Below are 26,548 nucleotides of genomic sequence, written 5' to 3'. Positions count from 1 at the left end.
AAAATATGTATGTACCAAAAAAAAAAAAATCATTTCAGTAGAAACCCAGAAGGAAATAGGGAGAATTAACCAATTCAAATTATTGCGTCCCGCTCGACCGGCAAGAAAGACGCAACAAACCAGAATCTTCCGCGGCAAGAGCTTTCTTGCTTGCTTCTCAGGAAGATTCCGAACCGGGAAAATGGCGCTGCTTTTATAACCAGCAGCATGACGTTTCAGCACCTGATATGGCGTGACAGCTCCTGATTCGTTGCTTGCCCATCACCCCACTATTACACCCCAAGAATGGGAGTGACTAGGAGAGAATTCACTCTCGCACCTGCGTACAAGGCTTGCTTACTAGTTAGGCACAGCGGAGGCGATTGCTCGCGGCACACACGGCTCTCCTCAGAGATTACTGGCGGCACGCACGCGATTGCTCATACCGGCTTTCCACATCCAATGGCATCATAGTCCCTGAGGTGAAGCTATCTAAATACCATAAATTGGGAAAACAAGGACATAGATCCTCACTTGACTACTAGCATGCTCAGCTTCTGTCGGGTGTCTTTCTCCTGTTCTTCAGCTGGCTACCTTCTCATTTTACTTTTCCTTGGTCCAGAAATAGGAGCTCTGCTCTTTTATCTCCCTACAAGGGAACCTACTCTGATCATTAGGTCTCTACCCTGTTTACGTACATTGCATTGTCTTCCAAAAATTCTGTTTCCTTCAAAGGATGCCTCAAAGGACTGACATAAACTGTTCCGAATTGATATGCGTCTTTCTTACTATGAGAAAGAGGCTCTGGTCAATTTGTCTACAGCCAGTCTGTGGTGGTTTAAATAAATTGGCCCCAAGGGCTCATATATCTGCATGCTTAGTCCCTCATTGATGAAGGATTAAGAGGTATGACCTTGGAGGAGGAGATATGGGACTGGGGATGGGCTTTGAAGATCAGTGTATCTCTTGCTCTCTATCTGTTCTGTGGATCAAGATGTAAAGCTCTCAGCTTCCACTCCAGCAGAATGCCAGCATGCTTGTCACCATGCTCCCTCTATGATGATAATGGACTAAGTCTTTGAAACTATAAGCAAGCCTGATTAAATGCTTTCCTTTATAGGAGTTCCCTTGGTCATGGTGACCAATAAAAAATAGAACAGTGAATGAGACATCACTTGTCTTACTTAGGGTTTCTCTTTGTATGATAAAACCCTATAAACCAAAGCAACTCGGGGAAAAAAGGGTTGGCTTCAGCTTATAATTCCATAGCACAGTCTAGGAAAGGTACTAAAGCAGGGCAAAAACCTCAAGACAGGCAGAAGCAGAAGCCATAGAGGAGGGCTGCTTCCTGCCTTGCTTGTTCTGCTTTTTTAGAGAAGCCAGGATCCCCTGTTCAGGAGTGACTTCATCCACTGTGGTTTAGACCCTTCCACATCAATCATCAATCAAGGGGATTGTTAGATGAAGGGGTGCACTCCTGGACAAACCACGCCAAGCCAGGGCAGGTCTCAATGCACAGAGAAACAACCCGCCTATCAAACTTGGACAAACGTTTCTAAAACAAAAATCCAAAATAAATCTTTGAACTTTATTATCTCAGGTATTTTGTTACAGTGATAGAAAGATAACTAACAAATAAGGATTGCTAAGTTTTATACAACAGATAGCAGTGTGTAAGTAAGCATGCTTACTTATGATGTAGTCCTAATTATAGATGAGTTGCAGATACGTACATATGATATATAATGATAGAGATATAACATGTCTTTTGTTAAGTACATTTTTTCTGGGTGAATATCATGGGAAAGTATGGAAGACTCATATTTTTCCTTCATTATTAAATTAAATGGCTGATTTTCTTTAAATAGAAAATTATCTAATTTTCTGCTTCTGTAGTGTTACAGTTTCATTAAACAGAGGACAACAATTTGTAAAACAACCATTATATAAACAATAAATAACACTGTAAAAACTAAAGTTATAAAGACAAAGCAGTAATAAGGATGAACTAAATAGACATCATCTGACTTTAGGAAACAAAATCATTAATAGAGTTATACTGTAAGCACTGAAGACTGCTATACAATTGCTTTTAGGTTATATTTAGTGTATAGCAGAAGTATAAAAATGTGTAAGAAAGTATTTAAACTTTTGGCACTTGAAGATGCAATTCTGAGGCTTATAGTTCATGCTACAAAACCTCATGTGGAAATAGGTCTTCCCCTTTTAGGGTGAGGAGAATCTACCAACAAATAGTATCGTGTGGGTAATTTTGTCCATGATAAAGAAAAGAAAGGGATGATCGGCCACAAACTGTGGGCCACCATGGCCAGTTCTTCCTGTCATAACTGCCCCAGTCCCACCAGCTGCCACAGTGCCCTCCTCGGTGACATCCACGCTGGCTTGATGGAACACCTCAGAAAGAAAAAGGTCATTCCTCTCAGACATTCCTGAGAAGTTGGCCTTGCCCTTGTTGAAGGCATCCTCCATGCCCATGCTTTGAAGAATGGACTTGAGTTCGTAGCTTTGTGCCAGTTTGAACTTGGGAATGTAGACCACAACATCATCTTCATCCAGTGTGTCTTTGCTGATCCACTTGTTGAAGTTGGCAAAGTTTATTTCACTTTCCAGCTGCAAAGCATAAAGAACAAACAAAAGGGGAACTTGAGAGAGAGAAAAAGCCCAAAGTCTAACATTAAAAATCAGTTGCTGAGTGAGCAAGCTGTATTTAAGATTATGTGTGTTGATATCTATCTAAGTATATAGATACAATATAGATGATATGGATATATATATATATATATATATATATATATATATATATATATAGAGAGAGAGAGAGAGAGAGAGAATACATGAAACAACAATAAATGAAAAATTAGGCCTTGAAAGGTTTGAAAGACAGCAAATAAGGGAATAAGGAAGGGTTGAAGAGAGGAAATAGAAAGAAATGTTGCAATTATAATCTCAAAACATAAAAAAGTAATAATTAAATGAAGTTACTATGTTTAAAATTTAATCAGCTGGACAAATTTTGTAAGATAGTAGCACGAACGATGTAAATTTCAGTTTTTTGAAAGTTTGTGACATAGCATATCAGTTGACTCATCGATTTCTATAACAAATTACATCCTATTTCCAAGTCACAGATACTTGTTTTGAACAAAGGAAAGTTTGATGGCACATATGAGACTGTAATGCAGTACCAATTCCAAGCCAGTGGATGCGTCCTCAATCTCATCGGGAAGCAACAGGAGCATGCTGATGTTTCCAGTATGCGGAAGTTCTAGGATCTGAGTCTTCAGGTCCTTTATGTATCCAATGTTCAGCTTTGCATGGAGGAACATCATCTGGACAGGTATGCTCTCATGCTATTATTGTTATGGAGTAAAATATGAAAGTCAATTCTCAGATGTTTGAGATTTTTACACCAAGACTAAAATACTAAATTATTTCTGTTTCAATGCTAATGAGGAAATGTGTTATCTTCAATCAACAAAGCAAATTATTTGTATATTGTTGACTTCTCAACTACTTGAACTTAATGGATTTTTTAACTTTATAAGCAATGATTTATAAGATAATAATAATAACAATAATTGTACCTAAAATGAGCCAAGAACTTAGATAAATCTTATTGAATATTTACAACAGTCTTTTGAAGTAGGTATTATTCTAGATTTAAAGATATAAAACATAACTCATGGATGTTGTTCATGATATAAATGTAGAACTAACATGTAAGTCCAGGCTTAAAATTATAAAAATGTGGACTTCACATCTATTCACATCAACTCTTAGGAAACTACTGAATATACTCCGTAGCATGAAAGAGTCAATGCCAAACATTCATAAGCTGTAACTAGTAAGTTGTAAGAAAATTAATGAACAGACTCTAATGTTTTCTGTATCTTTGTAAAAACTTAAATACATGTTAGGAAAATGCATCTTGTCTCATACCGAGTTCACACGGAAAGGATAAAGCCCATTAAGTTTCTTCTCAAATGGAGTTTTCCACTTTCCTTTGAAGTAGACAGCATTCACCAGCACCATCTTGGTGTCTTCATCTACAGAACCTTCGGGTAGCAGGTTTGGGATTTCACCTTCAGAAAGCACAACACATGTTTACATTTTATAATAAAAACTGTAGACATATATTTAAAGTGTAACTTTTATAGTATCTGGAAAGATTTTTACTTCCTTTTATATTATTTTCCAAAGTTTTTCTCAGTAAGAAGGTGAAGGAACATTGACTTGACAAATTTTAAGGGAATGAGGGTGAATTTAATAATGGCTTAATAAGAAAAATCAAAGTTTTCTATGTAGAAAAAAGAAAAAGAAAAATTCCAAAGCTTTACCTTTGGTTTGAGTCTTGACCCAAGAATTAATCTTTTCCCTAGCTTCTTCAGCACATTCAAGGAAGTCCACTGCTTCTGGTTCTGTTGAGTAATATTTCTTAGAGAGTTGGATGTATTCCTTTAAAGCAAGAAAACACCAAAAGTTATATACAGTATAATGTGGATAAGGGATAGAGTGACATATTACAAGCTCCAACCAAACTAGTGAGACATGGAGAAATGGGAGTTGAGATGGCAGAACCAGGTGTAGAACAATGAAACAGTGTCTTCAGCTGACACTCCAGGCCCAGCTCCAGCTGCCCATTGCATTAAAGACTAAGGACAAAGGGATAGCCTAGGGAATAGAGGAGAACAGCAGTCACATCATCTGCTGCTTTTTTTTCATGGAACATCCTCAACAGGGGTGCAAGAAACGGATGCAAGAGTCAGCTCATCCCTTAAAAGCCCACTCACAGTTCTGACTCTGCTCCCAGGAATGGTGGAGCAGTTCTTTGAAACTGAGATACCTGCTGACTTTGGAAGAGCTTCACTTACTTCTTTGAATCTTGCAGACTTCTCTCCAAACAGCTTGTTTGCACTTTCTAACAAATAATCCCCCTGTGGTGTGTTGATTGTTGAGCTGAGAGAGGAGAAGGCTGAATGGATTTTATCTCCTGCTTGTGCCTTAACAAAAGGAAGAATTGTTCATTTATAACACAGTACTATTAACAAAAGTATCCTAAAGGAATAACATTGTCTCAACACAACAATAAAGTCCTGTACTCATGGGTGGTTTTCTAGTCCACCAGAGTTAAGATTTTTATAAGAATGCTGTTCAAAAAGACTTCAGTGATGGCTCCCATCTTTGATCCCAGCAGAGTCAGAGACACAAAAACTGAGTACAAGGCCCATCATAGCAACACAATGAGTTCAAAGTAAACTTGTTTGAATACCTCATCAAAAACAAAGAAAACAAACAAACAAAAACCAAAGCAAAACAAAAACCCAACAGCTAAAACAAACAAAAAACAAAGCAAAACAAAACACAAATCCAACAAGTAAAACAAACAAAAACCCACTACCAACAGCAACAAAACAGAAACAGAAATATGTATATAGATATGATGAGTTAAGTCTCTAAAGGTACATTTTAATTCATTTAGAATTCTACTATGTGTATACAGATGTCATGCATTAAGGCTTTAAAGACACATTTTAATTCATTTAGAATTTTACTATGTGTATACAGATGTGATGACGTAAGGCTCTAAAGGTACATTTTAATTGGTTTAGAATTCTACTATGTCCATTAGAAATAAGAAACTCCACTGCCCCAAAGATATATAGGTTCCTTTGAAGTTTGTAAACTACAATGTTTCTAAAAAATGTTTATTATATTACAAGATAGACACACTCAGAAGATCTAAAGTATATTATTGTAACTATAGTTAGTGAGACTGTACTATTTTGAGGTTTGTGATAAAGATATGTTTCAGTGGTGTTATACACACATACACAAACACAAACATAGATTTCATGTGTGGTTGATGTTTTATGTTATGATAATTATTTCACTATATATAGTGAAATATATTACACACATACATACAAACACATACACATATATCCTCAAGTTCACAACATATGTATAATTTTACTTTCCAGTTATGAAGTTCTCAATGAAACCATAGTGAAAAGTTACCAAAATGTATATAGCCTTAATAGGTTCCCATTTTACAAGGTAGCTTCCACAATAGAATAACCAGAGCTTTAGAAATTCACAAAATAAATGAGAAATCGGATGCTCAACTTGTAGTCTATGAATGGTGTGATAGACTGGCTCACAACATCAACTGAGCTAGAATGCAAGCCTGAGGTCTACAATGTTTCAGAAGACAACATGGAGGCTTTCCCTACCTAATCTATCCCACAGAATACCAGGTAGAGGGTGCACCAAGATATCCAGGAAAGAAAATTAAGGTGACATATTCTTATAATCTAATCATGGGCCTGGTTGTGTGAATTAGTTACTGAAAGTTTATTCTTAGACAAGTTTCTCTAATGTAACTAGGCTGTTGATTTTTAAGGACATAGGATATGAAAAAGGTATTACTTCATATAATAGATAATAATTGGACAAATAAATATACTATCTGTAATAAATTAGAAAGATGGATGGATAGATAAGTTGGTAGTAGGTATGTAATAGGTAGATAGGTAGGTAGATGATAGATAATAGATAGATAGGTAGATAGATAGATAGATAGATAGATAGGTGGATGGATAGATAGATAGATAGATAGATAGATAGATAATTTATTGATAGAGTGAAGTAACAGGTATGTAGATACAGGCAGATAAATAGATGATAATGATTGTCATTAGGTAGATGAAAATAGATGATAGATATAGAGTAGGTAGATGAATGTAAAAAACAAATGATAAGTAGCTAGATAGATGACAGATTATTCATAGATATGTGGGTGGGTGGATGAATAGATGGATGGTAGATGATAATAGATTATAAGTAGATGGTGTTGTCAGTGGACTCTCATGCAGTCACTAAGGTTATGCTTCATTATTTCTTATTGTCCTCTTTACCTTTTGAAATTCCTATCCATACTTATGGGCATAAGAACCCAAATAATCTTGTAACATGCCAAACAACACTTTTAGAATACATAATATATACACATATATGTATAGTTTATACACACATGCACACAGATGTAGTTTTGTACATATATGGCAGTTGTGTATATATATATATATATATATATATATATATATATACATATATATATATATATGACATACACATGTCAGAAGATTGTGAGAGAACTGAAAACAACCATGATGGAAAAGTTATCAACTCTTCTGGATTCTGTCCTAGCTTTGTGCCTCATTACTGGATGTCCTAGGGATATTTATCACAGCACCAAGTCTGAGTGTTGTATCTATGGATGGGAGAACTGTGCTACATTTCTTCTCAGTTCAACACTATGACTTTGAGGTAACAGATAGAATACAAAAGAAATATGAAGACCCAAGCCAGGTACCTGTAAAATAGCACTAGGATAATTTTCCTTCTGTATCTGTTGTGCGAAATCACAGCCACTGAAGTTCTCTGGGTTTCTTGTGGTGATACCATAACTGCCAATTTCATTAAACTGCAGCACCTGCAATCAGAATCAGGAGGAATGATGACAGAGTCATAGAAAATTATGTCACTTCAAACTAATGGTTCGGGTACCTTTCATTTAGCATTTCTCAGCCTGTGGGTTTTGACCCCCTTGGGGGTTGAAAATCCTCTCACAAGAATCACCTAAGACCATCAGAAAACACAGATATTTTTCATTACAGTTCATAACTTGTAAAATTACAGTTATCAAGTAGTGAAAAAAATTATAGTTGGGGTCACCACAACATAAGGAACTATATTAAGGATTGCAAGAAAATTGAGAGCCACAAATCTAGATGTTACTATGTCTGGTTTTCTGCCTTTGTATGTAGAAAAGAAACACAGACAGTCCTTCTGTATTGTAAAAATTCATGAAGTACTTGATTCTTATTTCTATAGCGGGCATTGTAGAAATAAATTTTATTATGAGATAATATATAAAGTCTACTCTGAATTATCCAAATTTTATGGAGTTCACAAATTATGTTGAAAAACACCAATATTTAATATTGTATTTTTAGCTTTCAGCTTTTAATTTTTTCCCTTTTTTTATTACGTATTTTCCTCAATTACATTTCCCATGCTATCCCAAAGGTCCCCCACACCCTCCCCCCCCCCAACTCCCCTACCCACCCATTCCCTTTTTTTGGCCCTGGCGTTCCCCTATACTGGGGCATATAAAGTTTGCCTGACCAATGGGCCTCTCTTTCCAGTGATGGCCGACTAGGTCATCTTTTGATACATATGCAGCTAGAGTCAAGAGCTCTGGGGTACTGGTTAGTTCATATTGTTGTACAATATGCAAAACACATGAAACTGAAGAAGAACGAAGACCAAAGTATGGACACTTTGCTCTTTCTTAGAATTGGAAACAAAACACCCATGGAAGGAGTTACAGAGACACAGTTTGGAGCTGTGACGAAAGGATGGACCATCTAGAGACTGCCATATCCAGGGATCCATCCCATAATTAGCCTCCAAAGGATGACACCATTGCATACACTAGCAAGCCTTTGTTGTAAGGACCGTGATATAGCTGTCTCTTGTGAGACTAGACCGCGGCCTAGCAAACACAGAAGTGGATGCTCACAGTCAACTATTGGATGGATCACAGGGCCCCCAATGGAGGAGCTAGAGAAAGTATCCAAGGAGCTAAAGAGATCTGCAACCCTATCGGTGGAACAACATTATAGCTTTTAATTTTTAAATAAAGCAATTAAATAAAGCTCATCTACGTTTTTTCTGAAGTGGTTTCTCCTACTGAATACATTTTAAGCTGAAGAAAGTTAGAAGCCACAGTGAGCTTTAACATGAATATGGGCCACATAATTAGCAAGGATTACCCAAGATAAGTTATTCCCATATACTACATGCACACATAGACAGAAATTAATATCTGTGTCAGGAGGCAATTTACAGGTACCTGATACACTGAATCTCTTTCACTGTAAGTAGGTAGGTTGACCCAGCCCTGTGAAGATGGGGGTGGGGTGTAGACTGGCCTCTGCAAAAGTAGGTTCAAGGACCTTATCCATAAAACTGTCACCAACCCAGCTTACTCTTCCAGACTTATATTCACGGGGCCTCCTACCTCTAATGTCTTTGGGGATCTCTAACCCCGAAACACATCTTCATGAGGCCCATAGTGAAAAAGAAACCAACTTGTAAATTAGGCTGGTAATTAGAGCTTTGTAATGAAATAGGCAACTAGACAAGAAGGAAAGATGTTGGTGTTTGGGTTTTTTTTTTTTCCTCTGCTCTCTGAGTCATATGCCACTACTTCTCTCTCCCTCCCTCTTTCTCCCTTTCAAAGAAGGATTATTTCCTGTACAGACTTTCTGGTTTTCCTCCTTTCAAAAACAATTAACCCTTAAATTGGGGATTTCCTGGAGAGCAAGAGAGCTTCTCTGAATACCAGAAGAGACACTGCCTCACTGGGGACAGTGTCTCTTACAAACATGAATGTGAGGTGACTCTGGCACATGCAGGGGTTCAAAAAGGTAACCTGTCTGGGACATAATCACAGACTCACTCTAAACATCGAGCTGACAAACATCTCTTGCCTTCAAACTGATCTCCTGTAGCCCTGTGGTGTCTAGGGGATTTCCCACTCAATTCTGTTTTTTATTTCTGGTATAATAATAATAATATTACATCTTCTAGCTCACCGTTTACCAAATTGATGCCCTACTTATCTTATCTGTAAAACAAGTATGATAGTAATGTCACTGGATGCTGAGTTATGTAAGTTCCTGAGCAGTATTCAGAAAGGTCATTTATAAGAATTAGAATTAATAAGATTTATCTATTACTACAGTTAGTTTCTAACTGCTTTCCCACTTTATAGATGAGAAAAATTGAGATTGAGAGAATTCCAGTGCCCTTATACACTTAGCTGAGGGCAATGGTAACATTTATAATATAAATCACATCTGTCATTGACCTACTTAATCTAGATAATTAATCTAGGAGGAAATCAGGAAACCCAGATAGGGCTGCTTGACTAAATTAAAGAAAGTCTCTTCTTATTTAGAAACTAAATAAAAGATAGCACTTGAATTATAAAGTCTCTTCATGCAGCAAAGTTATAAGAATGGTCCCACATTCATGAAGAACTTTCTTGGTTTAGGAAGTTCGTCTCTGTGCAGAGTGAGCACTAGATGAATTTTTCTTCTAGTAGATCAAAATCATTTTTAGCAACCCAGAGCAACTCAGATCTTCATGTGAGATGTGTGATCTAGCTATATTGTTCCTGGTCCTTCACACTTAACAGTTAAAATAACTAATGGTACCTAAGGTAAAATGTGCTTTTCTAGGTTTTCTCAAGGCAGAGAAAATAAATGAGGAAGAAATGTTGTACAAATCTACTACCATCAGAGTTGAACAATTGAATTTTGTTATGAGATAGGATGTTTAAATGGCCACAAGCATAGAGAAGAATATATCTACCTTCAGACCTGCAGTATGATTGTGTTGTCTCTGTGAAACTTTGTGCTGAAAAAAAGGCACACTCAAGATGGTTCACTATGTTCATGAGAAGAATGTATTTATGCTCACATAAATTCTCGTGGGAAAGCAGGAAGGAGCCCGTGGCATTTTGGTGTGACTGAGAGCACAATGCATGCTTGTACTCAAAAAATATATTGTTACTATTTGCATGCATGTGAATGCAATGAAAATTTAATTATATGATTTCCATTTTCATGTCTTTGATATAACAAGTAACAGGATTGTGAGTAATTTAAACACTGCTTATGAATCCTCAGGTGTGTTATAGTATGTATTTTAAGTAGTTCCAAGGTCTAGGAAACAGCCTGCTGTGTGAATCTGACATTCATCAAGGAAGGAAATGGAAAACTTGACGCATACAACTCTGACAATGATGTTTCACATGCTATCCACACTGATGTCAAAGACTGGGTGTCTAGAGTATCCTAGCCCCACTGTGTAAACGTAGTTCACAGTTGGAAAATGTAGGGAAATCCATTAAAGCTATATCTAACTATGCATCTCTCTGTGTGCTCTTTTCTTCTTTGTGACCCTGGCTTGAAATGATCAGGAAACATTTTTTATAAGAAAGAGGAAGAAACCCTCCCCACAGTGGCAATGTGTTAAGAGAGAGCCTCAGCTGGAAGTTAGGAAGCCATAAATGCTCTGGGGACCACATTGCCAGGATTCTCATCTGTGCAATGATATTTGACTTGAAACCAACTGAAGAACTGTTTGCTTTGCAAAGTCTGAGTGTGATATGATTTAAAGAAATATTTTATTGATAGCTATTTTCATCCTTGTACAGATGCTGCTAGCTTTCTTCTGTTTGCAGTAGAATAGTTTTCTGGTTTGGACATTTTATAGGTTCAAACATACAGAGTCCGTGTTGTAATGGCTGGTGATGATAATCATGCCACCATTCCTGTTTCCTTAGACTCAAGGTGAGCTGAAAACAGGAGCAAGCCTACCATTCAATTCTGAAAACGTGGTTCTGATGCAAGGTTTAAAGCAAACTTACTTTGGCCATCTGCTGTTCAGTGTTACCCCCAGCACCGAGGAGAACTATGGCCAATGTTGATGAGATGCTCCATGGAGAGATAAAGATGTTCTGGGTAGAGTTTGATTTTTCTATCTGCTTAAGGAGATTGAGGGCAAACATGGTGTTTGCCATGGAAAGTTCTTCCATTGTTTCAATCTAGAAAGAAAATGAGGAGAGAAAAGTTCTGTATAATGTTGAAGTCAGCAGAGTATATACACAGAGCCCTGCCTAAAGCTCCCTATCTGACTTTCCTCTTGGAACAAAATGAGAGAAAGTGTAAAACAGCTTACAGTAACCAATCCTGTGCATATCACTGTACCCTGACAGAACATTCCCCATTACCATCTGGAAATATGAATCGTTTTAAACAGGAAACCCAGCACTTTCATTTTCCCCAGACTTCCTAAACTATGTAGCCAATCCTGAGATGTGATGATCAATGTTATGAGGAATGACACTTTGTGATAGTCATATAATGATAAGAACAGTAATAAAAATAACACCCAGTGAATTCTTACTGTCTACGTTGAGACCCAGCAGATCATAGACACTAAACTGTACTAGATATTCTACTTCTATAATCATTTAACCTTCACTGAAATCCTGTGAGAAAAAGAACTTATACTCCTGTAAAAAGAAGCTGCTGTTACACAAAATCTAGTTGACCATGTCATCAATATCAAAGGGTGGGATAGGAAATGAAAGTCAGGAAGCTGACATCCAGGGTCACTGTCAACCTCCATTGTTTCACACATATTCACACCACACATACCCACACAACACACAAATATGTACATATACAGAATCTTATCCACACATCCAAGTGGATGCCACTTGTACACATTCTTGTTGGGCTCAGGTGAGTCCATCAGCCTTTAACTTCTCTATTTTTTAAAGTATATAGACTTGCTTGAGGGTTGGTATAGGCACCCAGAGCCTACAATCCCTACAATATGCTCAGCCTTGCTTTAAATAGATTTCCTGTGGACTGGGAAGTTCACTTTAGTACCTCCTCTCCTGTCATACAAACCCAAGCGCTCACAGGAATTCAGGGATAATCCAATAGGAGACACACAATATGCTTAATTTGTAGCTATCTAAAAATAAAGGACAGGCACACCTTTCATGACTTAAGGCCCTGTGTACAGCTGGATGCCTGGACGCACCAAAGGGTGTATGTGTGCAAAGGGATGTTAGGTCAACACCATTTTCCTAGCTGTCTATTTTTCTTTCATCATCATATAAAATAACCTATAATTATGGAAATAAATAAATATACCAAACAATGACAACACTCAGGTCTTTGTAAACTTTCTGGGAGAAAGAGTTTCCAGAACTGTAGTGGGGAGTTCCCTGGATGAAGCAAGACTGTAGCTACTGTCTTGACTTTCTACAGAAGTGCTGTGGAAAAGAGAAGAATTTGCACCAAAAGTTGTCATTTATAACAAAATGCTAGTGCATTTTGTAAAGACAAATTAAATAAATTAAACTGTGCTCCTTCAACACTTTTCCATTCCCTTGTCTCTTCACTTAATTTATGAGTGTGTGTTGGGGCAGGGGGCACGTAAGTATGAGCAAGAGTGCACATGTCATTAGATGAGTGTCAGAGGACAACGTTACGAAGCCAGCTTTCTCCTTCCAAGTCTACATGGGTTCTGGGGACAGAACTCAGGTCACCAGGCTTGTGTGTTGCACCCATACTTTTGTTTAACTTTTTTGTGACTCTATGGGGTGGATATGACTGACTGTTCTACAGACCACATTCAAAAGCTCCTGGAGGTTAAGCAGCTTTTCTGAGGCCCCACAGTTCACCGTAATATCACAAAGATGCAGGCTAACATCTGCCACTGACTTCTGGGTGGTTGAATCCTTCCAGTGCTGATGCAAGCCTTCACTATGGCTTTCAGCTTTATGGAACTGATATATTGAGAAATACTAGAAAAGGGAAGTTTAAAAAGAAATCAGCAAAGAAGCACATCTGCATTTCCCCCTTGAAAGTTTATTAATGTAAAAGAAAGCAGTTTTGCTTTCCTACTTGTTTTTACCTCAGATGCCAGATTAAGGCAGGTAGTTCAGAAATTAAATTCTCCTCCAGTGACTTAAAATTATAATAAGGCTTCACACATAGACTTCCTTAAAACATTTCTTTAAAATTGTTCTTCTGTTTCTAGGTGAAAATTCAAGTAAGGGATCAGCACTAGGAGAATATCAACTCCAGGAGAGTACATTCTGATGTCTCCTATTCATAAATCCGTGCAACAATCTATATAGCCAAACTTTAGCACTACAAAAGCTTAAGTGTCAAGACAATCCACAGAAGGGACAGATAATACTAAACTAGGACTTCAGGTAACTTGATAGAGAAAAAAAAACATTGCTAAGTTGAGTGAAATTTTTCCAGATCTATTTACTCCTTTATGAAGTCATCTCAGTCTGGGGATGTGACTGAGCGCTAGCTGTGCTGTGGCCTGTGCTCAGACCTCTAGTTTACCAATAAATAAAAACATTGAACTAAACAACCTGAATTATTCTGAACTAGAGAGGTGGTCCTTGAACTCAGCATGCAGCCAGGAAGGATGGAGAACTTCAGATCCTCCTTTGTCTGCCTCCCAAGTGCTGAGATTACACCTGTGTGCAACCCAGCCTGATCTACGTAGTCCTGGGGATTGAATCTGGGACATCATGCATGCTAGGAAAGCACTTCACCATCTGAACAACAACCCTTGTTCCCAAATTCTATTTTTAAATGATGTGTTGTTAATTACATTTACATAAAAATGGTAGTGTCTTTACTGCAATCACCTAATTACTTCTGCCACATTTTGTTTAATGGGAATAATCACATATCCCATCTCCTTTGGGATTTCTGCTATAATAATGAAAATGTGAAGAGGTAATTAGTGCAGAGCTAATTAATTTCAGCATCTGGACTTTTCCTATAAATTCTTCAAATAATATTTGAAAGCTTCAAACTAGTATATATATATATACACATAGTGGTCCCTGACTCTTGGACAAGACCACATCTTACACTTGGATAGGATGAGGTTATAGCATGATGACAGGATAATAAGCCATACAATTCCATATGCTTCCAAATATGACACTATTATTAGCATTAGGATGAATAAATGGAAATTATCTGCTGGGTGGGGCTCTCTCTTCTTTTTGTTGGTTCCTGCAATACAAGTTTGGCAAATGCACTGGTGAAACTTGGCAGAGGTGATGAATTTGGGAGGTACCATAGGCTCACCACCTGCTACACTCCCTCTCTGAATTAGACCTGGATGTTAAATTGGATTTTTCTGCAGCGTTTCAAACATATTTTAGTGTGTGTAAACACATAATAAAGATGTTTTTAAATTGTTTTCAAAACTCAGTAAAAACTAAGATAAGGCAGTAGTGATATGGAAATATACCATCAAAACTAAAACAAATTTTCCAAAAACTGGTAGCAGTATTTTAGTTGATAGTTTCCATAATGAATAATTATCTGCTTGATAAAGGTTAAATTGTTAGTTTGGTTAATCCATCAGCTAATTTACTTGATATTTCTCTTTCACAGAATTGATCCATTACAGAACTAGGTCAAATAAATACATTGTGATACTGGATTGTCCTGACCCAAATTTTTCCTTAATTTTTATAGGTTCAGGCTGTTAACTTTAGGTGAAAATTGAACTTCACATATTTATAAATATAAATACATTACAACAAATTATTTTTATATAAAAATGAAATGCTTAATTTCAATTTTAAGTATAAACATTTTAATATTTGTAGTTATTTATGCCTGATTTTATATCAAACCAATAGGTAATATAAAACATACATATTATATAATCTGCTCAGTACTATTATCATTGAAACTGCAATAGATGTACATTTCAATTTCAGTTTGGCTAGTGATACACAGGCATTTGCTGACTTCTAAGACTCAAAGTCAAGCAGTCATAAATTTAATTCAAGTCTTAAACCAAAATATCTTTAGTTAAACAAGCGAAAAAGAAAATATGGTTCAATTCCTTTACTTACCCTCTACACAGCTCAATATAGTAACTATTGCTATGAAGGAGGAGAGAAGAAAGACGCCCTGGATTCACTAGAGATGCTCGGGGGAATTGCTGAAACACTGTATTACCTCGTTATCTTCTGAGCGGCTGACACACAGGAAATGCTTCTTGGAAAGCTGGCACTGTGTGGACAAGGTAATGACTGGTTTTATAAGACTCTGCCCCTCCCACACAGCTCTTTTTTCAAACTTTTTAATTTGTATTCTTTGTATGATTCAACATTTTACTCATAAAGACATCATTAGAAAAGAAATGCTTGCTTGTAATACTCAGTTTAAGAAACAACTAGAGAGTGTGATGTCATTCAAAATTCAAGAATTTAGCAATTTCCAATTTTAAATCTATTAGCTGTAATCTGCACCACTCACACTCATGTCTCCTCCTTTCTCACTGCATTCAATGACAGCATGAATTTCATGATACTCAATCCACCTTTGGACAGCCACCATCTGTGGGAGTCTTTACAATAAAGGATGTTGTCTTTTCTTCCCTTTGGATCTACAGGGAATCAAAAGAACCTCCACACAAAAGAGGAAAGAGAAAAAAACACACTTGATTTTTCTAATTTAATAATTATTTTAAACTATGATTCTCTCAGGAATAATAATCTGAAATAATTCTAACCTACTGTCTCAAGACACACCCAAAGAACTTTTCATATGGCCTTGATCACACCGCCAGTATTAACCTACTTTAAACAATGACAACCTACTGCTTATGTTGACTTATAATTGGCAGAAACCTATACATGCTAATTGTAATCTTGAACACTCATTTTGGAAATATTTCCAATTTTCTAAAAACACTAAAAATGTTAATTAAAAATAGACAAAAATTACACATAAATAAATGTGATATGAATCTAAACATTTTCATACTGTCATAATTTATTAGGAAGAGTTGGAAACACATCTACCAGATCACTTCTCATTTCTTAATTGTACATTTATATGGAAGCACATACATAAGAACATGGAAAGTGCCACACTTCATGGGGTACTCCATGCCTTTGACTGGAGATCTGGGATGAAGACCACAAATGTCATGTCATTCCATTAAACCAAGGGGTGCATTTTGGGCTGATATGTACTCTTTTACAAGCTGTGTTCTGTTCTTTCTCCCTGTAAATACTCAGTTGATGCTATTATCTGCTGAACCCATTCTCTTTTTGGTTTCCATCTCCTAGATAGCACCCACTGGTGTATTTATGTGACCAGCTAAATGTTTTATCAACCATTCCCCATCTCCACATCAGCAGCTCTGTTTCCTGAACATGTCAGATGAGCCTAGACTTTGCCCACACTTTGTTTCACTTCTTTTTCAGATTAGGCTATTTCTCATCTTTATTTATTCAATTAAAGTTCTTCCCCTCAAGGGAGACATCATTGTTTTTCCCACTGGTCCAAATCTCTGACTTCTATATCTTAGGATTTGATGACGCTCATTCTGATTCCTATAAGCCTCAGGGAACTTCCAGTTACAACTGCAACATTTAGAATTGAGCCTGCAGTACAATAATTAATTTTGTCCTAGCTGCTCCCTCAAACTTGGGCTTTTATCCTTAGGTAGGTAATTTGATTAACCTATACCAATAAGAACACTTTAAGTGGCTTCTTGCTAAATTATTTTTCGGCGAGTTGAGGACAGTGCTGAATCTCTCTAGAAAGGTCTGGTTATGTGGTGCATAAGGACAAGGATGATGAAAGATTGTGAAAGATCTGTTTCAAGTTTCCCTTTCTCCACTTTCTAGTTGTATAATCGTGCATCTATCTCTCACCTTCTATAAGCATTACTTTCATAACAATACCACACAGATGGGAGTGATAATTACTTAGATGACAAGCAAGCCTCTTCCGCAACCATTACCCTCACTTCATCTGTATATTATTCAGATACACCTTGACCTCAAGGGATAACCTCTGTTCTACTTTATGACTTCTGGGAGAATTGGGGGATGGGTATGTTCTCAGAAAACAAAACAAAAACAAATTGTTCCAGATGAAAAGGGAATATTTAAGGAAAATGTTTATGCCCTATACCTATCTGCTGCCATGTCAGTGCCTTTGATTTTATGACTATGTGATACCAGAAGGGGCTGCAGCCATGTTATTCAGAGGGCAAGGCTGAAATTGTTTTCAGATGGCAAACCATACCCTTGATACCAGAGCTCCTCCAAACGAGCACCTTGAACCACTTAACTTCCAATTTCTGTTATTATTGTCATATTATTGTCATATTATATGCATTTATGTTAAGCATTGTTATACACACATATATGTCATATATATAATATTTCATATATACATACATATAATATTTCATATATACATACATACATACATTCATATATATAATATTTCATATATACATACATATACATACATACATACATACATACATACATACATATGACAGTCTTTTATGAAGGACAGATGAGACAATGCTTGCCCAGGATTTGCTATACTATGCCTTGTATAGTAAGGGTGCCATTGCATGAGCCAGCAGTGTGGCTGTTGGTTAGGTTTACAAGTGGCCTTCTCATCTACATTAGTACAATTTCACAAATTTAGCTTAATAAAGAATACCTTTCACATAACATACAATTAGAAAAGTGTAAAAGATAATATAGAAACAAAAGATTTTGCTCAAAGGACCCAGATATAGCTGTCTCTTGTGAGACTATGCAGGGGCCTAGCAAACACAGAAGTGGATGCTCACAGTCAGCTTTTGGATGGATCACAGGGCCCCCAATGGAGGAGCTAGAGAAAGTACCCAAGGAGCTAAAGGGATCTGCAACCCTATAGGTGGAACAACAATATGAACTAACCAGTACCCTGGAGCTCTTGACTCTAGCTGCATATGTATCAAAAGATGGCCTAGTCGGCCATCACTGGAAAGAGGCCCATTGGACTTGCAAACTTTATATGCTCCAGTACAGGGGAATGCCAGGGCCAAAAAGTGGGAGTGGGTGGGTAGGGGAGTGGGTGGTGGAGGGTATGGGGGACTTTTGGGGTAGCATTAGAAATGTAAATGAGGAAAATACCTAATAAAATATTAAAAAAAATGAAATTGACTCAGACCAAAATTGTCCTATAGAGGAGAAAATGGGATGGATAAGACATACTTTGAGAAAAAGGTGAGATGAAGGAAAACAAACCACACAGAAGAAAAAATCCCATAAGGATAGAAAGGAAAGAGGGAAAAATATAGAAATGGCAAGTAAAGACTTGAATAGTGTCCTGACATCTGCCTGAAGAAGCAGAGAAGTTTGGGACTCACAGAAGAACTAAGATCCAACCTAAGAGGGTCTTCTCCAAACTCTGAGAGACAGACAGCACTACTACAAAGGCGTTTATACCAGAAAATCTGTAAATCTGAATGGAGAATTCAAATCATAGGAGACAAGCCGGAACACAGCAGCAGTAGCCTGGTTAATATGGCCTTAGCCACAAAAGCCCCTTTCCACTATTAAATAAGTTTCCATAACCTAAAATCACAATTCTTGGATAGATCATTCCTTTGAAAGCTAAAAACAGTAGAACAGGAGTTTTCATTCTTATTTTCTCTTATCGGAAAATGTGCATAAAATAAGCAAAAGTAGAGAAAAAAGTTGTCAATTTATATATGTCTTAGCCTTTATAAATAAGGTATGTACAGAAATATGACTTGAGAAAAAATGCCAAATATGTTTATCTTACTCTAGATAATTATCATTTTTATACTTAAAAGTATTTCTGCAAGTTGCATTATACATAGACATTACTTTCACTTAGGGAATTACTTTCTTGGTAGGTTTTTTCATTTGTTGAGAAATTTTCATTTGTTTCTTTCTTTTCTGTGGTAATGGGTAGTGAACTTAGAACTTCATACATGCCAAGCATGTGTGCAACTATTGGGCTGTGTCTCCAGTCCAGAGGTACTATTTTAAACCAGAAATATATCATCAAATAGTCTGTTTTTAGTGCTTTCTCTTTGACTAGCAATATCTAAACAATTATGTATAAAGAAAAATTATTTTTGAGTCAAGTTCTAATATTTTAATATGAAGGTTTACATGTACTATGCTGTCAGCTGCTTGTTGATAGAACAAACTGTGTAGTGCTTGTCTCCCTTGATAGATGGAAATGATGTTGGGGTCCTGAGCGGTGAGATCACCAATGGTTGAGAGAGGTACTTGACTCTCAGTAGGTGCTCACTAATTGTTCAATGGTTTAGTAAGTGCATAGCAATGGCTATGAATTTGTACTCTCTGCACTTTGAGTGGACACTCATGAGCACTTTCAGAATTACCTAAACTATTTTCTGATAGGTGGGGAATATACAAATTAGAAACACTCATTATCTCTACATTAGCAGAAACAACATAGAAATTACCTACCAGTTAGTTGAAAGTCAGAAAAGAAATACAAAAAATTTTCCACAAGGTGATCTTATTTTACTGATCTTGGAGTAAGATATATTAAAACAATTGACAGTCAAGATTAACTGTAGAGAGAATATTTTGTGTATTGTATAGACGCATTGCCTGTCGATTAAAAAGCCTGTGGCCTATGGCTTAGGCTGGAAGTAGAGGTGGGACATCTGGAAGGCAGAAAGAATTCTGGGGTAGAGTCAGGAGATCCATCCACCCAGGAAGATGTGAGGAGACAAACACATGGTACCTGAGCGTAGGTAACCAGCCATGTGGCAGAATGTAGATTAAAATAAATGGGTTATCTTAACTTATGAGTGGAGTCAGAGAATAACCTAGCTATACAGCCAAGGTATTCATAAATATAGTTTGAGTGTGAGTCTTATTTCTGAGAGCATGGTGCTAGGAGGCAGAACCAGACCTAGCTTCAACAATTAACTAGCTATAGTATTTAAATAAAATAATTTATTCTGAACCTTTAAGTGTCAGTTGGGAGACTGAGAGTCAGTAAAAGCAGTTGACTCTATGGTATGAGTTTGGGAGTATCTTGAACAACAACAAAAAATCTACTCAACATTTCTTAAAATATCTTTAACATCAAAAATACCTACTTTGCTGTTAGAAGTAAAACACAGCACACTAATGGCTCAGGAAGAAGTGAGCCTTGTATCTACGTTCCCGCAGAGAGGGTAGGTGAAAGGAGAGGAGGCAGGAAAGGAGTTTCGGGGTGTGTGAAGACGATAAATAGGGAACTGAGAAGGCTTTGAATGAGGGTGGACCGTGCTACTGAAAGGAAGTTCTTTAAATCCAAAAGAACCGCAGCAAACCTTGTATATTTTAAGCTATGGCCCCAGGCCGGTCAGAGTGTGAGAATGTTTAGGTAAGAAACAAGCTTTGTTAGGCAGTGTAACACCTCTTACAGAGTATTTATCTTGTTACCAAGTAAAAACCCAAACACAGATGCCTTGGTTGGGAAGCTGTTGAAACAAAGATCCAGTATATCTATGATTCAGCTACTTGAGAAAACCAATGAAGGCCCTAAGACTTGTCATGCTAAAAGCATGCATAGGACACTTTCAGAACAGTGCAGATCTGCCTGTGAGTCACTCATCACACATATCAGATGAAACTGGATACTTACCATCTAGCATTTCCTTAGAGGGACAAATGGTATGATGCTAGACTCACCTAGACTCAACTGTGTTCATCATCCCACCGACATTATTCTTGTGGATAATTTATGAGTAAACACATTATATTTATATTTATAGACTAATTTAGTTTCTGTTTCTCTTGCATAATTCTACTCTGCCACCATCACTGTTGTATGCCTACAGAGATCAATACATTTTTATGTTAAATTTTATAAAATAAATTTAGAAAACGAACTACCAGCAAATAATCAGTGTTTCTACAACTTAACATCAATTACTTTTATTTTCATCCTCTCATAGATTTCTATATCTATCTTCTTAAGGGTAGATAAAATATCAGGCTGTCCAATAGTGCTACAAATGCACAAAAATGATGTTCAGATGGAATTTATATTCTGCCCTCTGTAAAGTCACAAGGGCAAATCCCTTTAGTTTAAATGAGTGGCAAGATGTATGTATGTATTTTACCTCTGGGATGAAATTTTTATCTCCTTCCTCACAGCCTTATTTAGACCTGAGTAAAAGTGAAGAGGAGGGGAAAGAGATTATTCCCACTCATTAGTCATAAAGCACTGACTAAAGAGACAGGAAGAGGATTGATGGGTAGGGAAAGAAAGAATTCGGATCCTGATGACTCCAAGGAGACTTTCTGGTCTTGACCTCTGCCCTCATCTTGAGAATTGCACTTCTATCCTCCTCATAGACATCCCCATTTGACCATCCTATAGCTTTCTAAGTCCGCCTGTCTAAACTGACACATCAAGTCCCTTTGTCCCAGACATTATTTCTTCTGGTCTACTTCTTTATCTAGCAATCATCAAGTTAAATTCAAAACAACACCTCTTTCTTGTTTTTAATTTTGTCTCTCCTCCCCATGCTCTTTAAATTATTTATCCAGTCTTGAACTCCTTATGTTTACTGTATGATCCCTTAACCAATGATAAGTTTAATTAATTTGCAGCATACATCTGACTCAGCCATGGCTTTCCTTAAAGATTTTCTGTATGTATAAACTGCTAGGTAGCATCTACCCTGGGCTTATAGAAGTTGGAGGCCATCTAGACTAGCACAGTTCTAATCACATTATATTAATTGCTATAATTTATTTACTATAATATCTGGCACATATAGCATTAATGAACAGTATTATTTGATGCCTGTTAGTGTACTTAGATTGTACCTAAGTTATTTTATGTATTTATACATTATATGTATGTGTTTTTATACATTTGTTTCTCTGAAAGACTTCTGACAGAAGAATCTGTGCACTTTGGCGCTTATACTAATAGACTTAATACACTATGTGGAACATGCTCAGGGTTTTTGAACTAAAATGAGAGCAAACTTCTGTATCTTAATTGGGTCTTTCATACTATTGGGAGCCTGAAAGGGTGGCTTTTTTTGTTTTCCTACTTCTCCTTCGCAAATGAAAAAATATCTCTAGTCCAGGTTGCATACTAGAAAATAGCTGCAAAGTAGAAGAAGTCCTAAGTCTACAAGCTCTGGAAACTTTAGGATCAGATTTGCATAGGAGTTTATCAAGAGAGGAACATAAACCATGATCTTCAGCGGTGACAGTGGGCACAAAGGCTTTGACGGCACTAGGAAGTATATGTGCTGCTCCAGGGTCTGAGCGAGGGTCATATAGGTGCTGGTCCACAGAAATCTAAACATTACAAAAGTACTGGGTGAGAGTAACAGATAGAAAATATCAAAGAATGAAAGAAGAGGACTTTACACTTTGGTCACAGAACCAAGAGAAACCAAGTTACATCGAGCTGAGAGCTTCATCCATACCACGTGGTGTTCACAATGTCAAATGGTGATATGCAGGCTGTTGAGGGAAACATAGTAACTCACCAAAAGTACACAGTTGTGAATATTGTGATATATAGGAATAACATCCCAGGCATGAAGTACACTCAACTGCAAACAGTGTCATTACCAGTACACAGATATCCAACCACTTTCTCATTGGATTTGAAGCCAGATCCATAGAAGGGAATTGATACCTGGTTCTGTAAATTTGGCTAGGATCCTGGGCCTGGGAAGTCACAGACATTTGAATGAAGCCCATTACTTGTTTCTGTTGTTTTCTAAATGGTCATGTTGTAAACTCACTTCTAAATCCTTGTACTTATATCTATAAATGAATGCCATACACAACATTCATTTGCAAAGCTTCTTCCTGCACAGCATAGTGGGTAATGTAGAAGTCTGTAAGTGGCCAACGTTTCAAGAATATGTCCTGGTGGAGTTCTTAAATGGGTCAAATAAATCACCTACCACCTCCTGCAAGGCTTAGGGAACACTGAAGAATATGGAGAAGCAAGAATAAGATCCAAGGGATGGCTGAAATTGAAGCACAGACATCTTTTACGTATGGTGTAGCTACCACACTGTTGTGCTCATGGTTGGTCTCACTGCAGCTGTGTTATCTGAGTAAGACTTGCATAACACTTCGTCATGGATGGATGCGTGTCAGTGAGGCCTTACTCTTCCCAGCAGGATTACTAGCAGGGGCAAGGGGAAGTCTTCAGTGTTGTAACCACTGACTGATAAGACACCCTGCTCCAGTAACTTCCCACCCTCTTTCAGACAGAAAATTCTAATTAAGTTAAGTTATAAATTCAAAAAGACAAAAAGGAAGGTACAGAGGTAGAAATGTGAAGCAGGAGGTGGGGGAAGAGGTGTGACAGAGGAATGAAGGGAAATGACCACAATTTGTTATATAAATGTATGAAAGTGTCAAGCAATGACATAGAAGCAAGGAATCCCAAAGAAAACCTGTCCTTTTAGCCTTGCTAAGGTTTTTAAATACTTGACCACACATGCAAGAAAAAAAATTATATATATATATATATATATATATATATATATATATATAATTTTGAAGATGCTGAAAAGCATCATATTCTAGGTAATAGATTACGTGGGGGTTTTAAGAACATTAGCTTTACAGAAAAATTATTGAAATGATCTTTGCCCTTGGCATTCACAGGATTGGCTAATACAATCATGCAAAGATCAGAACATCTGATTTCCATCGGGTCAGAACTTGCTATGCCCTACTTTTCCCTGTTACTAGCTTCTAGATATTTATATCCAAGGTGTTTATTTACTTATGGTCTGAGACAGGGGAGTGAAAACCGTACATATATTATTTTGCAGTGAGTTGTGCTTTAACTGCAGCTGCAATGGCATTTCTGTTGTGTCAGTTGCTGATTTGTGTTCAACCCCACAAACAGTTGGTGCCTTTGTGTAGAGGGAGTCTCTCTTTTCACAAGCAGGCAAAGCATAACACTTAAGTGTGGTGATTTGCGATAGCCTCGTGATTAGAGGCTTTTGGTTTATTAGAACTAACTGCCCAGTATCAGTCTCAGGCTCCATAAGCATAATGTGGAGATGGTTAGAGATGGAAGTAAAACTCCATCCTTTTCTCAAGACAGTTTTCCTCTCTGTTCGAGTACATATATCTTAGAATTGTGAATGCTTAACTACTCTTAATCTATAACAAATTCTTGCTTGCCTGGACCTGAAGTTAAAAAGCCCTATTTCAAACTAAAATTGAAAACATCAGCAATAGTTAAAAAAACAAAACAAAACAAAACAAAAAACCTTTAGCCATCACATTTTTCTACAGAAGAGTAATGACCCCTTCCTCTGTATCAGTGACTCATGTTGAAATAACATTGCATAATTTTCTAATGTGTCATCATAATCTTGAAGTAAGATCCTTTTTCTTCTAATCTTATTGATGTGGAAACATAATGTCCTACATTTCAAAAGTCCTAAAATAGTATCTTGAGCTATAGTAATGCCAGCTGGTGGGAAAGCACTGTCCACTGTACTCAGTGCCTTGGCATCACTGCCCAGCACTGCCATATGTATATATTATGTGTGTGCATATGTATATAAGTGTGCCTCTCTGTCTGTGTATGCATATGTATCTGTACCTCTCTCTCTCTCTCTCTCTCTCTCTCTCTCTCTCTCTCTCACACACACACACACACACACACATACACACACACACACTCTCTCTCATGTGTGTCTGTGTGTGTATGTCTGTGTGTGAGTCTGTCTGTATGTGTGTCTCTGTGTGTGTGTGTCTGTGTGTGTGCAATGCTTATGAGTTCCAACAGTTCTGGGTGAAATTATGAAGTAGGAAAAATTTGAAAAGATTTATATACCATATGTGTAAAACTAGAATATTGACGTTATAAATGAAATGACATAGAGACTTGTTAGAAAAATTTCTGATATAAAGTATACTTGATATTTTTATTTTTGTTACAAGCACCCTAGCAAATACCTCCATTAGAGTGCTACTCTGATCTAATAACAGCTGTGGGCTCTCATGTACGCATTTCTTCGAATTTCTCTTTCTTTACATAGTGAGTCCATAAAACTCATTTGTTCTCTCCTAGTTTGTTTTTGTGCTATGTGACAAACACCACCAGAAAAGCATGTTAGGAACAAAACATTTATTTGGCTTCTACTCGGCCATCACTGTCCATGGTTAAGAGAAATGAGGCCAGGAGCAAAGATAAGAACCATGGACGAACACTGTTCACTGGCTACTCCAAGGCTATATTCAGCTACCTTTCTCTACAGCTCAGGTACAGCCACTCAGGGATGGCACATCCCACAGTGGGTTGGGTCCTCACACAGCAGTCAGTAGTCTCAAAACCTGTCTCAGAGACATGCCCAAAGGCCAGTCTAATAGAGGTAACTAACTCCTCAATTGAGGTTCCCTCTTTTCTATATGTTAAATTGACAACCAAGATGAGCTATCACAGGTTTCACACAATTTACCAAGCTTCAATATACTTTCCCTAACTTATCATGTGTCAACAATTATTTAAGATAAATGATGTGTAAGATGAGGAAATTTGAAAAGGTACTCACCGCAGAAGCAAGAAGACCTAGTTTGACAACTTGCATTCATGATGAAAGAAAAATAGTGGCACATGCTCGTAATCTCATTGCCGAAGAGGTGGAGAGGCAGATCAAGTTCCCGGAAAAAATGGGATATCTTGTCTACAAAGCAAGGTGGTAAGCACTCTGAGAAATGGCACCTGAGGTTCACCTCGCCCTTCAGAGGTATGCTGCTATGTGACACTAGTCCAGGAGAGATGTGAACAAATATATTCTCACTTCACATGGGAAGTTCATGACAGACTAAAGTAAGATACCACAAAGTCTAATCTAGGAGCCAATGTGTTTCACTGGGGTCATTTGCAGAAGCAGGAATGACTCAAATACAGCTCCAACTCTAAAGCCCAACTCAACATGAATGAGAGCTCATGAAAGCTGGAACACAGAGCACACTGCACAGTTTGAAGACAGCTTAACAGGTTTGAGAGTGTTCTTTGCAGGTAGT

The 26,548-nt window shown here is 37.2% G+C and overlaps 1 protein-coding gene across 3 annotated transcripts; it reads right to left on the bottom strand.

The window, feature by feature from the left end:
* Positions 1–1,546: 1,546 nt before the first annotated feature.
* Serpinb2 (serine (or cysteine) peptidase inhibitor, clade B, member 2) lies at positions 1,547–26,255 on the bottom strand. Of its 3 annotated transcripts, none has more exons than XM_011247942.1 (8): positions 26,074–26,255; positions 11,507–11,683; positions 7,376–7,495; positions 4,872–5,000; positions 4,338–4,455; positions 3,940–4,082; positions 3,186–3,350; positions 1,547–2,610 (listed from the first exon to the last, which is right to left on the bottom strand). In XM_011247942.1, the coding sequence occupies exons 1-8, from the start codon at positions 26,107–26,109 to the stop codon at positions 2,206–2,208; spliced, it is 1,293 nt and encodes a 430-aa protein (XP_011246244.1). In that variant the 5' UTR covers positions 26,110–26,255; the 3' UTR covers positions 1,547–2,205. The 3 variants fall into 3 exon arrangements, with proteins under 3 accessions (XP_011246244.1, NP_001167641.1, NP_035241.1); NM_001174170.1 differs by lacking the exon at positions 26,074–26,255 and adding an exon at positions 15,669–15,724; NM_011111.4 differs by lacking the exon at positions 26,074–26,255 and adding an exon at positions 15,563–15,637.
* Positions 26,256–26,548: the final 293 nt, after the last annotated feature.

Source organism: Mus musculus, chromosome 1 (assembly GCF_000001635.26).
Source record: "Mus musculus strain C57BL/6J chromosome 1, GRCm38.p6 C57BL/6J".
In the NCBI taxonomy this organism is placed as follows: Eukaryota; Metazoa; Chordata; class Mammalia; order Rodentia; family Muridae; genus Mus; species Mus musculus.
This window is presented reverse-complemented; position numbering and strand designations above follow the sequence as displayed.